At 34.6% G+C, this 14,266-nt stretch overlaps 1 protein-coding gene across 3 annotated transcripts in view; it reads left to right on the forward strand.

The window, feature by feature from the left end:
• The first annotated feature begins 1,236 nt into the window (after window positions 1-1,236).
• Window positions 1,237-14,266, forward strand: part of unc5db (unc-5 netrin receptor Db) — a 114,409-nt gene continuing 101,379 nt past the window's right edge. For all 3 annotated transcript variants that reach the window (XM_026211770.1, XM_026211772.1, XM_026211771.1), the window contains exon 1: window positions 1,237-1,565. In XM_026211770.1, coding sequence (XP_026067555.1) covers window positions 1,457-1,565 — 109 coding nt within the window. In that variant the 5' untranslated portion in view covers window positions 1,237-1,456. The remainder of the gene's footprint in view (window positions 1,566-14,266) is intronic.

Genomic DNA, 14,266 nt, shown 5'->3' on the forward strand with positions numbered 1-14,266 from the left:
TTTCTCCATTATGGTAGGCTACATTGCACATTTAAATGCTATCTGAGTATTTATAATATAAGTTTTTTATGTTAAGTGATTCTACAGTTCTACAGATTTTGCAGAGTAAAATATTTGCAAGACAAAAATTAAATTAGACAAGACAAAAAAAAAAAAAAAAAAAAAAATTAAAAACAAACAAACAAACAAGCAATGGAAGACTAAAGTTATTAGCATGTATTAAATTATGATAGAGTACAACAATTCATTCTGGTCCTCAGATTTGTTCGACTGTCAACATGTTCCCAAAGGTTAGTCCAACAGAATAAATGTTTTTTTGCACACTCTGCTTGTGTATATTTACAGCATTCCAGACTACATAATTGAACGCTACAGAGTGGAAATGGAGTTTGCCTAAAGCAAGGAGCAGGTTTTTTGAATGTCAAAACGTCTGTGTTTTCTCTGGCAAATAAAAACACTGGTTTTCTCTCTCTTACATGCTGGGAGCATGAATCGGAAAAACTTGAGTGGAGTTCAGCTGGAATTGAGTGGATTCTAGTCTATTGGTTGGTAACATGGATCCTAGATGCTTTGATTTATTTTAATTCTATCTTAATTGACAGATAATAAATATAAAATAGCTAAGCAGTTTTTATCTGAAACATGCGTTAATCAATATTAATTCTTTATATAGCTATAATGAATTTGTATGTTATGTTGTAATAAATATATCGTATATATATTGTAGTATATTATCTGTGACCTTGTGCGTACAGTTAAATCACATATACAGGAATAGTTTTGTTTTTGAGATGCATTATAAAGACCAAATTCCCACATAAAATATTTATTAAAGGCTCTTATCCATTTATAAATGCTCAACTGTATAAAAAGAAAGCAGCCTACAAAAACTTTTTTGTAACATTAAATACTAAAAGAAAATATTTAAAATTAGAAAAGAGACAGTCTAAGGTTTTAAATTATTTTAATTAACCTGAGGAAATCCAGCAGCTGCAAGTCTGCCAAGCATTAAACAGTTTTTTTTTTTTTTTACTGAAGTCAACTTTTTTTTTTGGCAGTGTAGCAATATTCTCCCTATTAGGTTCCAAACGCACTTCAAAAAGCTACATCCAAATTCAATTATAAGACCACGCGATATCTTCCCAGTGTAAGTGAGCTCACGAATATTCCCACCTGACTGGTGCTGATGCGTGTGGTGAACGTGACTCCGCCCATCACGATGCACCATTGGTTGGTTCTGCTAGTGAGCGTGCGGCACCTGCAAGTCTGAGTGCACTAGAACTAGGCTCTGAAGCAGGGCACAAGCCGGCGCGGTGTCTGAAGTTCGGCGCGCAGAAATGATGTCCACTGAGCTTTCGAAAAGAAGTCAGCCCAATAAAGTGAGAGAGAGTCCATTAAAGCAAAAAGCAAGAAGCTGTCTCAACATTATAAAACCGGACGAATTTAACCCTCTAAAATGACTGAGAGAAACAGAATAGAAATGGGAACTACTGTGAAGGGACGTCGGCGCTTTTTAGTTATCATCTTGGCTCTCGCGCTCTGTGCAACCATCGTCAGCGGCCGAGGTAAGAGCTGTACGTGGGAGAAAATATGTTTGTGATATTTACAGTGTTATATGCACTAAATACCCTGCTAAAAATTAGGTTAACTTTTATACTGGCTAGAGAATCTTAAGAGACCTGTTTGATTTCCCGCTTTGCCAACGCGCTTTGGCATGCGATAGCGTTAAGCATTTATCCATATATATACAGCTACTTAGTGAGTATTTGTGTTTTTATTTGTATACTTTCCGTTTTAACGGTGGGATGTAAACACTGAGGTGAGACTGTCAGTGAAATGGAAAGTTTGTAACGTGTTCTGAAACGGATCCGCACATTTTTCCCACCATCCCTGTCGGGATTGTTAGGAAATCAAAAGAAAACTGAAGAAATTGATAAGAAGACAATAAGCGTTTCAATATAAAGTAAATATTCAACAGGCGACCATATATTTACGTAGACTACGTATCTTCTTCTAGCTCACATGTAGTCTACTAAATGTCATTATTGCGGCACTTACATTCACTAAATGCAACTCTGTTATTAGCCTTGTACTGACATCACTTGTGTCGAGTCAAACATCACTTAAGATAACGTAGTGAAATGCAGTGTTCAGCAGTATTGTCCCGCTGCCTTTTTACATTCTGTACGCTTGACTTGTGTGGATTAAGGTGAAGCTGATGGACTGTCATGCGATGTGATCCAGTTGCGTAATTACAGTGATTTAAAAGTTTACTTATAGACATAATAATAATAATAATAATAATTATTATTATGATGATGATAATAATAATGATAATGAAAATTATAATAATATGTATTAGAAAATATGATTCTAATTATAATAATATTTATTAGAAAATATGATGGAGAAGTTAAAGAAAAGTATTTGTATTGTCAATGTTGTTGTATTTTTTATATTTTATTCATAAATAATATAAAACATTTATTGTTGTTGTATAGTGTCAAAAATAAAAAAATAAAAAATAAAAAATAAAATAAAGATCAAACATTGATCTTCATGAGTGCAGTCTTATTTTTAAAACTTAGCCTATATTTGAAATTATCCAGTTGTCACAAAAGACTGGAGATATACCTTAAGCCCGTGTAAGATCTACAAAAGGTCAGCTTTTAAGCCACGACAGCTTGTTATTTTTGTCTGAGATGTGTTCACGCTTTTCAGAGATCAATGTGGATGAACATCATATCTTCACAATGAGTGCAACTCACGTGAAAGATCAGGAACTGAGACCTCTTGCGTGCTACACTGCTCTCAGCAAGCCTAATGGGGCTTATATGAAACTTTAAAAGTGTTCTCAATGCATCCAGTCAAGTGTGCATGCCCCGTGGAACACGCATGACACGCAATGGTTAGCCTTTCTTTGGTTCACTAGCAGAAGGTGGCACAGACTGCGTAGACATGAGTGAATTAAGGTCTGCTAGCACAAGTTTAAAAACAAGTTAAAATGCAACTCTGTACGTAATTTTTTAATTATTAGTTGGCAGAGGTGCATTCATTCATTCTAACTATTGAAACTATTTCCAATGGTTTCTCATTATCAAACATACATATTCCTTAGCAAAAATATGAAGATCTATGATATGAAGATGTGCAGCCTTTATCAGATAACTTTTAAGCTAGATCCTTCTGCAGATTACCCTCATTAGAAGTCATTCACTTTTGCCTTACACTTAAAATATGTCAGCAATATGACTACTCTTTTACTGTTATTTTCTAATTTATGGAATGCATTAACATGCATTATGAAAGTTCAATTTAATTTAGACTAAAATAATAATTAATTTATTAAATGTCACTTAAATTCTTTAGTTCAACTGAAATCATACCAGTCTGTTTTTTGTTACCAACCTAGTTAATGTGGTTATTGCTAAGTCGGACTACACTTGGCAATTGATCCAAAAGACAGCCCATGTTTATTCAGTTGTTCATGTACTTGATTGTGCATTGTGTATAAGAGTTGTGTATACTTGGGAAGAAGGATAAAGAAAAACTCACTGCAGCTTGATTATAACTTTTTTTTTTTGCCTTGTGCTAAAGGATTTAAATTGAATTTAAATGACTGCACTCATATACAATGCAGTTTTAGCAGCAACAATCTAATTTTAGCAGTGAAATTGTCTAGCCGCCAAACTCCACCAGTAGACCGCTCATTGAGAGAAAGCAGCCTGGAAGTCTTGAAGTGACAGAGGTTCTGTGTATTTTCGTCGCAGTTATAAAAATCTATCACCAGCTCGGATCTGCTAACAGTGTGCCAATGCAGTACTGCTCACTGCTAAAATTTACATTTAAATGAAACCAAATGACTGAGCAGTCACAGATGAGCGTCAGTAAAAAAGCACCACCTTCTTGTTTTATGCGAAAGTACGATTCTCTACCTGAAACTGTTATTAGGCCCTAATGGGATCTGTGTTGGTAAATAAGGAAATTACATGATCGATCCTTGTTTTTGTGAAAGGAAAAACAATTTTCATACAGGGCCTTCAGAGATGGAATAAATCTGGTAAGAGAAAGTACCTAGAGAGTATAACCTTAAGCATTATTAGCTCATAGATACAAGTGTGCAAAAAATAATATGAGCTTGCTGTGACTGCTTTCTTTATGCTCTTCTTCAGAGCTGTGTGTAAATATTTTTTTTTTTTGGATGGTGAAGAGTGACTTTAACTTCATTAGTCTAAATTAGAAGTAACGTGGGCTTATCCACCTTCAGGCTTTTTTTCTGTTTTTTATCACCTCCTCTTCAAAATGATCAGTGCAGTGCCTAGCCTCTTATTTTAACCATGTGAAGTCTGTAAATGTGTTTGCATTGTATAAACATAGACATATATTCAAAAGATATAGTGATAATGTTCAATTGTTGTCATTCAAATTACCTTTATTTTTACGACGTTTGAAGATGCAAGATACTATCTGGGCTCTTCCTTTCGCACATTCTACAACATTTGCAAGATCACTTCCGATAACATCTGAATATGTGAGAAATTATGTATTAGTCATAAGTGTTAGATCTTCGGAAGCATTGTAATCAGAAAAAATGACTGTTGTCATCATCATTGCATGATTTATTTGGTGCTAACTAAAATATTTACATTTAGAGAATTATTTATCTTAAAGCTGCCTTTTTTTTCCCCAAGAAGCAAAATATCTTCAGGCAGGATTCAGTATACTGTAGCTGAAAAAGATAGTGCCATATGTAAAACAACAATAAAGAGGTTGTGTGTCAGGAAATGCTAACTGTTTTTCTCTTTAAAGATGCACAATATGTTTTGACCTCAAGGTTAAATATGAATATTTACGAGTTTGGGAGAATAACACAAATCTTCTTACACAATAATCTACACAAATGCTCTGTATGCCATTGCTGATGAAATCTGGAGCTTGCAGTTTGCAGTCCTCAGAGATGTCCCCATTTTCCCATTTCTTTTTGTGTACTGGACCAAACTTGACTATGCATAATTTTTTTTCTTTCTACAATCACACCAAAATAAAAAACAAATAAGCACACAACACTTTTGTTTTATATATCACTATGGTGTACGAAACTGTGGTAAAGAAATGTGGTGTTCAGACACACAGGTTTTGGTGTGGTAAATTAATGTTAAGAAAATGTCAGTGTTTTATTTAAATGACAAATATAAGGTGGTTGCTAACAAGTGGCTACATAGGGCTACAGTTGTTTCAAGTCACTTTTGCCCAAAGAGGTAAACAGAGAAAAAAGAACCACTCTGTTTTGTAACAGTGACTAATGCACAACTTAAACCACCTGCAAGGACAAGTGTTTGGTTTACAGGTGGTGAGTTGTTTATTTTAGCAAACTTGCTGAGAAAAAAAAACAAATTTATATTCATAGAAACAAAATCAAATACAATTGTTGGAATCCTTGAAAGTGATTTCTTTCTTGGTTTAGGTTTAGATTTAATATGTAGCCTTGTTCCCTGAATTATGTAATGTATGTTTATAAAATAGCTTCATTACATAGATTTGTATCATACCTAAATGCTTAGACCATGCATTTCTGTTTTAGGAACCACTTCCATGTGAGTGTTGTTTACAGATGGCACAGACCGAATGAGCTTTTTATAAGCTGGTTTTATGATAGAGTCCCTATTGCCCGGGTAGTTGTTAGGTTTATAGGATTTATCTGTGTCTGCTCTGCAAGAATATCACTCTCTGTCCTCCAGTAAATTGTTTTATCCACACACATTAAAGTGAACCATGAGATATTCAAAGTGTTCTTCCTCTCATTTACAGATTATTTTACTGCTATATGCAGTATAGTTCAGTTTACAGGCCTTCCCGGCCGAGGCATTAGAAATGCAATTTTGTAATTCGAAAGTGCAGCTTAAAGAAGCCATTTTGTCTCTGATGGAAATCTTAAACCATTTTTTCTGTAATCTAGAAATAGAAATGCAGTGGCTAAGTATTAGACTTTTTGGATAATAAGTTGTGTGTAGTATCATTATTTCACGATTACGTAGGAGTGAATAACAGGAGATCAAAAGAAGCAATAAGTGTGGGGGAAGAAACCAAACTTTGATCATCTCTGGTGGCATTTATTGATTTTTTTTCTTCTTTCCGCTTGACTAACATCTAGATTATGCACACACACTTTCTCCGATCTGCTTTGAGTGGTATAAAATCACGTTTTTTTTTTTTTTTGGAGTGCCTCAAGCCATTTTTGCTCTCTCTTTTCTGTGCTTTCCAAGTTTCGATCATAAGTGCCCTTTTCTTTTGTTCCAGTGTCTAAGTTTTTCTGAGCCCGACCTACAGTGGGCTCCACCCGCCTCTCACTGACACTACATTCTTCTTATCTATCCCAGGAGAATGCTAGGCAGCTTTTTTGTTGATTTAACCTGCACCCACACCAAGGGTCATGTTAATTCTGGTGCTTTTGATGCTGCATTTAGGAGTCATAGAACTAGAAGAGGACAAAGTAGTTCAGGAATATTCTATCATCATTTCACGATGCCTTTGATCCAGGAGAATGAAGTAGGTCATAAACATTATACTACAATACAAATGATGCTGAACCTTTTTCCAACATGGAATTATTTCTAAAACTCTTACTTCTTCAACAGGGTTTTCATGTACAGTATTAGGCTTTAGCTTTTTTTCTTCTATTTTAGAACAGTTGATTATTCAAAATACCAGCCAGTTCAATAAACGTTTCTTTGTTCAAGCCAGAAGCATAATGTGTTCATTTAGAGGTTAATCTTCCTTTTGAATCGTAAGATCATAACTTACTATTGAATTATTAAACACTTTTGATTACATCAAGCTAAAATATAGCCAATGTTTCTATACTAAACCAAAGGTGACCAGTATAAATGACTCTCAAGTTAAATTTGGAATAGATATTTTATTCAGCATAAATATGTATAGTCCAAAATAGACATTTTGGTATTCATGAAGTCAAAGCGATATGTACATCAGTAAGGGTGAGTTATAACAGTGTACAAAATGTCAGAAACACTTTAGGGACAGTGGTGTTGTAGACAACTCGAGCTCTTACCTTGAAACATACACTCACATCCATATATATAGAATAAGGGTCAGAGCACTGGGTCAGCTGATGGGCCAGAAGAGAGTTAGCTTACGCAGCAATGGGACAACAGGAGAAAGCTGGATCAAATGGAAAACCTCTGGGTAATAACACTCTCACCTTGAAGTGCTTTACAATATCACATTACACATTAGGTCAGTACCAGAAATGACCTTTTATATTAAAGGGCAATATTTTATAACTCAATTTTTGTGTTTTTTAATTCTTCCTTTTTTCCTGACCATATAAATATATAGTGTTATCAGACATTAAAATCATATCACAAATTATTATTATATATATTTTTTTTTTTGTGGCTGCAAACTTGATGGGAATAATTTTTGTTATCAGATTGGCATCCAAGGTTAAATTTTGATGATGTAGAACATATTCAACTGTTCAGTAGGATTGTGATGTAAAGACATTTTCTCACCATTTAATCGACATGTGACAACATTAATAAAACCGGTATCAAAGTGAAGGTTTACCTCTTTTCCTCGCTTTTCTTCACTTTTAAATAGCTTGTAAATTCGACGTGTGCATTTTAATAAGAAATGTAGAATATTTATTAGCAAAACGAATAAGAAAGCCTGGAGGTACAGCATACACTTTGATATCAAATAAAATAAATAAATTACACAAAGTTTTAATAAAGTAAAAATCAGTTAACAATGTGGAACCAATTAAATAAGAAACAAATGTTTAAAAAAAACTTCACCTTAGATAAAAAGCAAAAGTCAACAGGCTTTTATATATTGCAAGATATTCGATTTCTGTTCGAATTAGATTTTTCTCAAAAGTGACAGCCCTAATTTGCATAACACCGACCAGATGTTCACGCAAAGAAAGAAGGCATACCTTTTATTCTTGTTGTATTATTGTTGTTGCCACTGTCGCCATGTCGTATAGATGCTGTATGTTTCACAGTGAAAAAGAGTGAACTACTTTGTTTAGCCTTTGAAAAGAGGATGATATCTGCTTTGTCATGCCTGGAGCTGATCTGTGCTGGTCCCTGAGGAAATACATCAACTTTGCACTGTGGATCGCTGAATTGGCTTTCACAATGGATGAAGCAGCGTCCAGCCCAGGGTCGTTACATGTGGTTGCCGCAAGCTCTATGCGTTTCAGAATGCGGGCCATAAAGGAGAAAAGTTATGTACAGTATGTGGAAAATAATGTGTTTTTTTAACCTTAAACCACATTAATACATTTCATTACACCAAATACACCAAATAATGTTCTTTTTGGCAGCATCATATGACCCCTTTAAAGTAAAGTTTCACTTGAGTGGTGAAGCTTTAATGAAATTGCATTTCTTTCTCAGATTATGTTTTCTGTGCTTAAAGTAATGCTAGTCTTGCAACATTTTATGCATTTAAGCAGTTGTTCATTATGGCAGTTCACCATATGTGCACATCTAGAAGCACGTTTTTTGGACTGCACACATGACTGAGGTTTACCGCATGGCATGCACACCTTGTCTTTCATTGTGTTCTTCATCTTCATAGGTGCAGCAGATTTGTAGTGATTTAATGTCTCATGCAGTGGAAGGACGCATGGATAAAAGCCATCTATCCCATCTGACTGATCCCCTCCATTCCCATTTCCATACGACATGTATAAAGCTTGTCCTTGTTGTGAAAAAACTACTATCCAGAGGGCAAATATCAAATTAGGAAATACTATTAAAATCACACCTGAGCTCCTTGAATGTAAAGACTGACTCTAGGTCAGAGAAGAATTTTAAAACTGTCCTTCCATTGTTGTTAGAATGTCTTATGGTCAGGATTTGGAGACTGTTCGATTGAATATAGAGCTGGCAAAAATGGCAGTGTTAATGGCTGTGACATTTTGTCAGTGAAACATGAGCCACTACATCAACAGAATGGGTACATCGGCGTACATGTCTAACGGTGTAATTTGTTTGTGTAAATATATCAATGAGCGGGCAGGCGACTATGAATTTTGAATAAACTGTAATTAATGGAAACACATTGATTGTGCATCCAGGGTTCAAATAATTAATGAGGTACTTTGAAATATTTATGCAGCCTAAATGAAGTGCTTCACTGAAAGCAGTCAGATTGAAAAGTAAACCGCAGCCCATCTACTAAATATTAAACAAAACATCAATCTGTAAGCTTGCTTTTCATCAGTGAGGGATGCGGTACAATATCAGAGCCGAATCAAAGTAATTATGTTCATCGCTAGAGAGAACAGCAGTGCTTTGTCATTAGATTATTATTATTATGTGTCTGTGGTCAAAGGTCATAAAGATTTCAATGTCTGAGGCTATGACATAAAATAGGTTTGGTGTTACTGTCACTCGTAATTGCAGGACAAAAGGTTTGATTTTCAACACATTTTCCTAAAAGTTTTATTGAATATGAAATATTTGGACCCTTCACATCTTGTATCTGCAGTACTTTGGTTTTGACTGAAAGCCTATAATTCAGTGCCATTGCTAGGCTGCTAAAATTGCATGCCTGTAATTTAGCAGATGTCACTTCAAAAATAAATCACTCTGTCAGATGTGGTACAGTATAGGATCTGTCAACTTAACAGTGATTATAACATCTAGGCCTATTTTGAGATCTCTGTAAAATAGTGCATTATCATTTGAAAAAATGGTTGGGAAAATCACTGGCTTTTCATTTTTAAGAAATTGAACTTTATTTTTTAGTTAAGTTGAAGCAGTAACAATGTTTAAGCCTTTTTTTGGTAAATGGATAATTATGCCAAAATTTCCTTGCATCATTTTGCAGTCTGCTGTTTTTGTGTGAGTGGTCTTAACATTTACATCAAATTCTTAGTGTTGCGTAGCTGAAACCTCTTTAGTGGGCTGCCAGATAGCATAGGATCACCAGTCATTGTGGCACTTGAGGCAGCTCAATCCATTTGTGCACATGGTTTTGATTCCCACATGAGTTTGGTGGTTATGGTTATGGCTCTGATTTAATTCGGATCAGTAGAGGGAAAGGCACAGAATCCCGGGAAATTAGCTGGGGTTCATTTGGTCTGTGATTAATTTCCAGCAGTAGTATTACTGACTCTTTAGACATAGTAGGGTTTAGATATTGTAATACTTACTACAAACCACTCTCTTGGGTGTTTTGTAGTGTGTTTTTGCTCTTATAGATGATTTTTATTTAATTAATTTCCTTAAATTTCTAACATGCAGGCTGACATCTAAAGGTATTTGGATTGAAAGGTAGAAAAAATGGCATAATCTGGATTTTGTCTCTATAGAAAATTATAAATCTATAGAGACAGAAAAATATACACAAGGTTTTTTAACTAGCAAAACAAATAAAAAAAATACTAAACTACCCGCAAAATGGTCTTGACACCGTCACAAATCCAAACACAAGCAGTGGTGTATAAAGTACCCGAAAGCCATACTCAAGTAAAAGTAAAGATATCTTACCAGAAAATTACTTTGGTAGAAGTCGAAGCCACCGTTTAGAATATTACTTGAGTAAAAGTCTTAAAGTATGTGATATTTATTTTACTTAAGTATGAAAAGTATTTTTCGTATTTTTTTCGCACTTATTGCTTTTCTGAACTTGTAAATGATACTCTTTGTGTGATACAGATTAAGTTAACTAGGCCTACATTAAAGGTACAGGTTGTAGGACCTGCCACTAGATGGCGCACTACCAAAACAATAACAATCGCCAACAAATTTTGGCCTGTATGCCCAATAATACTAATCTTGATTTTTATCAAGATTTACAAGTGTTGCAACATTAGAGATATTGTTAGTAATCAGCTGGACAAAATATATAACACTAGCCTAGTGTTTTTGGAATATTTTACTGCAAATATCTTAAAAATTGTACCTATAAATATAAAAAGCATTCAGAAGCATTTTTGCTGTCTACAATTTAGAATCCCTGGAATTTTGAATTTTTTGTTTATTTATATTTTTTTAATTAATTTTCTAGAAGAAAGTGTACTCAAAATACAATGATGTTTTAATAGACTATTAAATCAATGTGCACTCTGTGTGTGATTTGGTGATATAGCCTACTTTATAACGTCAGATTGCACATCACTAAGACAACACTTACCAAATTATCGCAGATGATGCTGTATCCCACCCCAGATTAGGAAATGAAATCAACCATGGTTGTGCACAGCGCTCACTTGTTTGCACATGAGCAAAAGTGTTTTTAGGAATCTAACTTGTAAATGCCAGACCACTGATTCGTCAAACCTGCTTTCCTGCAGTCTGTGTTCTTCTGACTATTTTGTAGTAGGTAACGAATATACTTAGGGGAAATGTATAAGAGTAATAGTATACATTTTAATTAGGAAATGTAGTGGAGTAAAAGTAAAAGTTGCTTAAAATATAAAAACTCAAGTACAGTTCAGAAACTCAAAAAATTACACCACTGAACACAAGTAAAATGATTTGCTAAAACTCTTTATTCAGTACTGGGTTGTGATTGAGTTAAAGACATGTTTAAAGAACAGACTAAATTTAAGATTTTATATTGCTTGCATTACATGATTTTTCAAAAAAAAAAAAAAAAAAAATCAGATATCTAAAAATATCTGCATTTTTGGCAAGACCGTTTTAGTTGAAAAATCCATGATAATGCTATGGGTTGTCTAGCATTGTGGCATATCTTGATAAATGACATTTTCTATTTGCTTCAGCAGCCCTGGTATTAGACTTTGATAAATGTTACTTTCCTTGGTTTGTCTTCAGTCAAAGGCCTTTCTTAAAGGCCACCTTTGTCATCAACATTTCCTTTTGATGAGCTGAAACTTGCCACAGTTATAGGGATTTAAATAAATACAGAAACATAAATGTCAGGGCAGGATTCACATGCACTGCTAGAATTAAGTTCTTTTGCTGATCTAAGACTGGCTTCAAGTCCTAAACTTCTCATTAGACATGGTTTTTTTTAGATAACCTTAAAAGGACAATCAACAATGATACTGGCGCATCCCATATCTTTAGGAAAGGTAGCTGTGACTTGATGTGTCTTTGGTCTAAAGGCAGCAGCACTGAGCTGTAATTACCTGCTGAAATCGGAGAGGGTTGAAGCCCAAAGCAAATCTGCAACAAAATAAGATTTTGATCTTGGACTGAGAGTCAGACTGGTTGAGAAGTAATAAGAAGGCGTGATATCACTGGGGAGAACAAAGTGCAGTGATTACATTTATCTCTATTGGTGTTCTACAGGGCTGCTGAAGGAGAACAATCCCTGAGCTCTCTATGTAGCAAGCTACAGCATAACTTGCTCTGTTTTTATTCAAAGCTTATCGGAAAACAGTACTCTTTGCAACAGTCCCAACAATTTGGTCCAGATTAGTCTCTATTTTAGAACATGTTGGGATTGCAAACATGCTAGATAGACATCTTTGGATCACTGATTTTTTTTCTTCTTCAGTGTCTCAGTCCATTAATGCCTTGTTTTGATGCCATGTAAAATTAAAACATGTTGAACTTTTGTCTTCCCATGTTATGGACCTTTTTGTTTTGCTGTGCAGTTTTGAATTTAAGCACGCATCTTGTGTGTAATGGCTTCAATGGTTTCAACTTAAAATGAAACCATCAACCTATTCGTCATGTGTTTCTGACAGGACACCTCTCCAATCCTCACTGATGTTTCAAACACAGTATGAGTCTTCAGTTTTACAAGGGAAGAATACTATCAGCATTATTTGAGCTTGAGAAATGTAGTGAAAGTTCATAAGTTTCCAAAGTATATTGGTATCTTAAAGGAACATTTACCCAAAATGACACTTCAACCTATGACACTTCAAAAACTACAAAAAATATATTGTGAAGATAATCCATATGAATCGACTGGTTTATTAATATAGGCTAATCCATATTATTTGACTGGTCTTTTGAAGAGACACGAATGCTTTATATGATTAACAGATTTAATTAAAAACTTTAATTCATTATTCATTGCTCGCTTGATGACATTTTTAGACAAACTATCTGTTTCAGTATTTCTAATATGTATGGTTGTAATTATGTGCTAAACTATGAATGGTTATATGCAACAATTCATTTCAGTCCACTAATTTGCTTTTGACAAGCAGTGTTCTGTAAGTTTCAATATTTAGTCCAACAGCTCTATTTTTCACAACAAAGTAGCATTCTCATTTCTTTTAGCCCATTTTTAAGAATTTTCATTAGACATTTCACACTTTGAAAGAGAGGACTAATTGGGCAAGACCATGATCTTAATTCAGCGCTAGTCTTTTCTTTTGTATAATGTTTCTAATTTGTGCAATTTAGTTCAAACTTTCCTCAGCTTTTATTTGGTTCTTTCCTCAGCTTTATTAATGGACTTAGGTTTGAGTTTTCAGTCTAATTTGCATCTCTTCAGCACTTTTTCATGCAGATGTGACTTTAGGAGGCAACATGACAGGCAAACAAGTTGGATACTCCTCCATTATCAGTGGCCAATTTTTCTGGCACCACATCCCACGAGATAGTGTTGACGTGATGTTTATTAATCGCACTTGTATAATTTCTAATAAAAGGCCTTCAGCACAGTGCCGCCTTTGCACTCCCGAACACTGTCTGCACTGGCAAGTCACATTAGCATGCCAGTCCACTTGAGTGAATGAGAGGTATTGCTAATGCACCTTGTAAGCCTTTGGACCAAAATCCACTTGTGGGATTGGAAATTGGTCTGAATGCTTTTTAGATCATTTAGAGGGAGCGAGATGAGGGTGGTGTTATTACATTAATGACAAAATGGTGCAGTGGTCCCTCTTAGTATGAATTTACATGCCTTTACGGCTGCCTTTTGGAGCTTTATTTTTTCAAAAACATGTTTTTTCACAAGTTTTCTACAGTAAGCGGGTTAACTCTGCATTTTGAGGAGATGTGTGAGAGTGCTAAAGCTAATTTAGTTTTGTTTTCACAGACTTTTGGTGGGCTGGCGGCCAAGAGGAAAGTAAAGTTTAATTAAAAACTTTTTCTTTCTGGAATCTATTCATGAACTTAAGTATTCACACCAAGCATAAGCATGATAACAAGTCATAATTTATTTTGTGATTGTATGTGTTAGAATAAAAAAAGATGGGCAATATAGATGAAATATGATTGTTGACTGTTGAATATAACCATAATTATTTTAATACTTCTGTTGGTTTGATTGACCAATTTAATTTTGTTATACCAGTTAT

The sequence above is a fragment of the Carassius auratus genome, chromosome 30 (assembly GCF_003368295.1).
Source record: "Carassius auratus strain Wakin chromosome 30, ASM336829v1, whole genome shotgun sequence".
Lineage (NCBI taxonomy): Eukaryota > Metazoa > Chordata > Actinopteri > Cypriniformes > Cyprinidae > Carassius > Carassius auratus.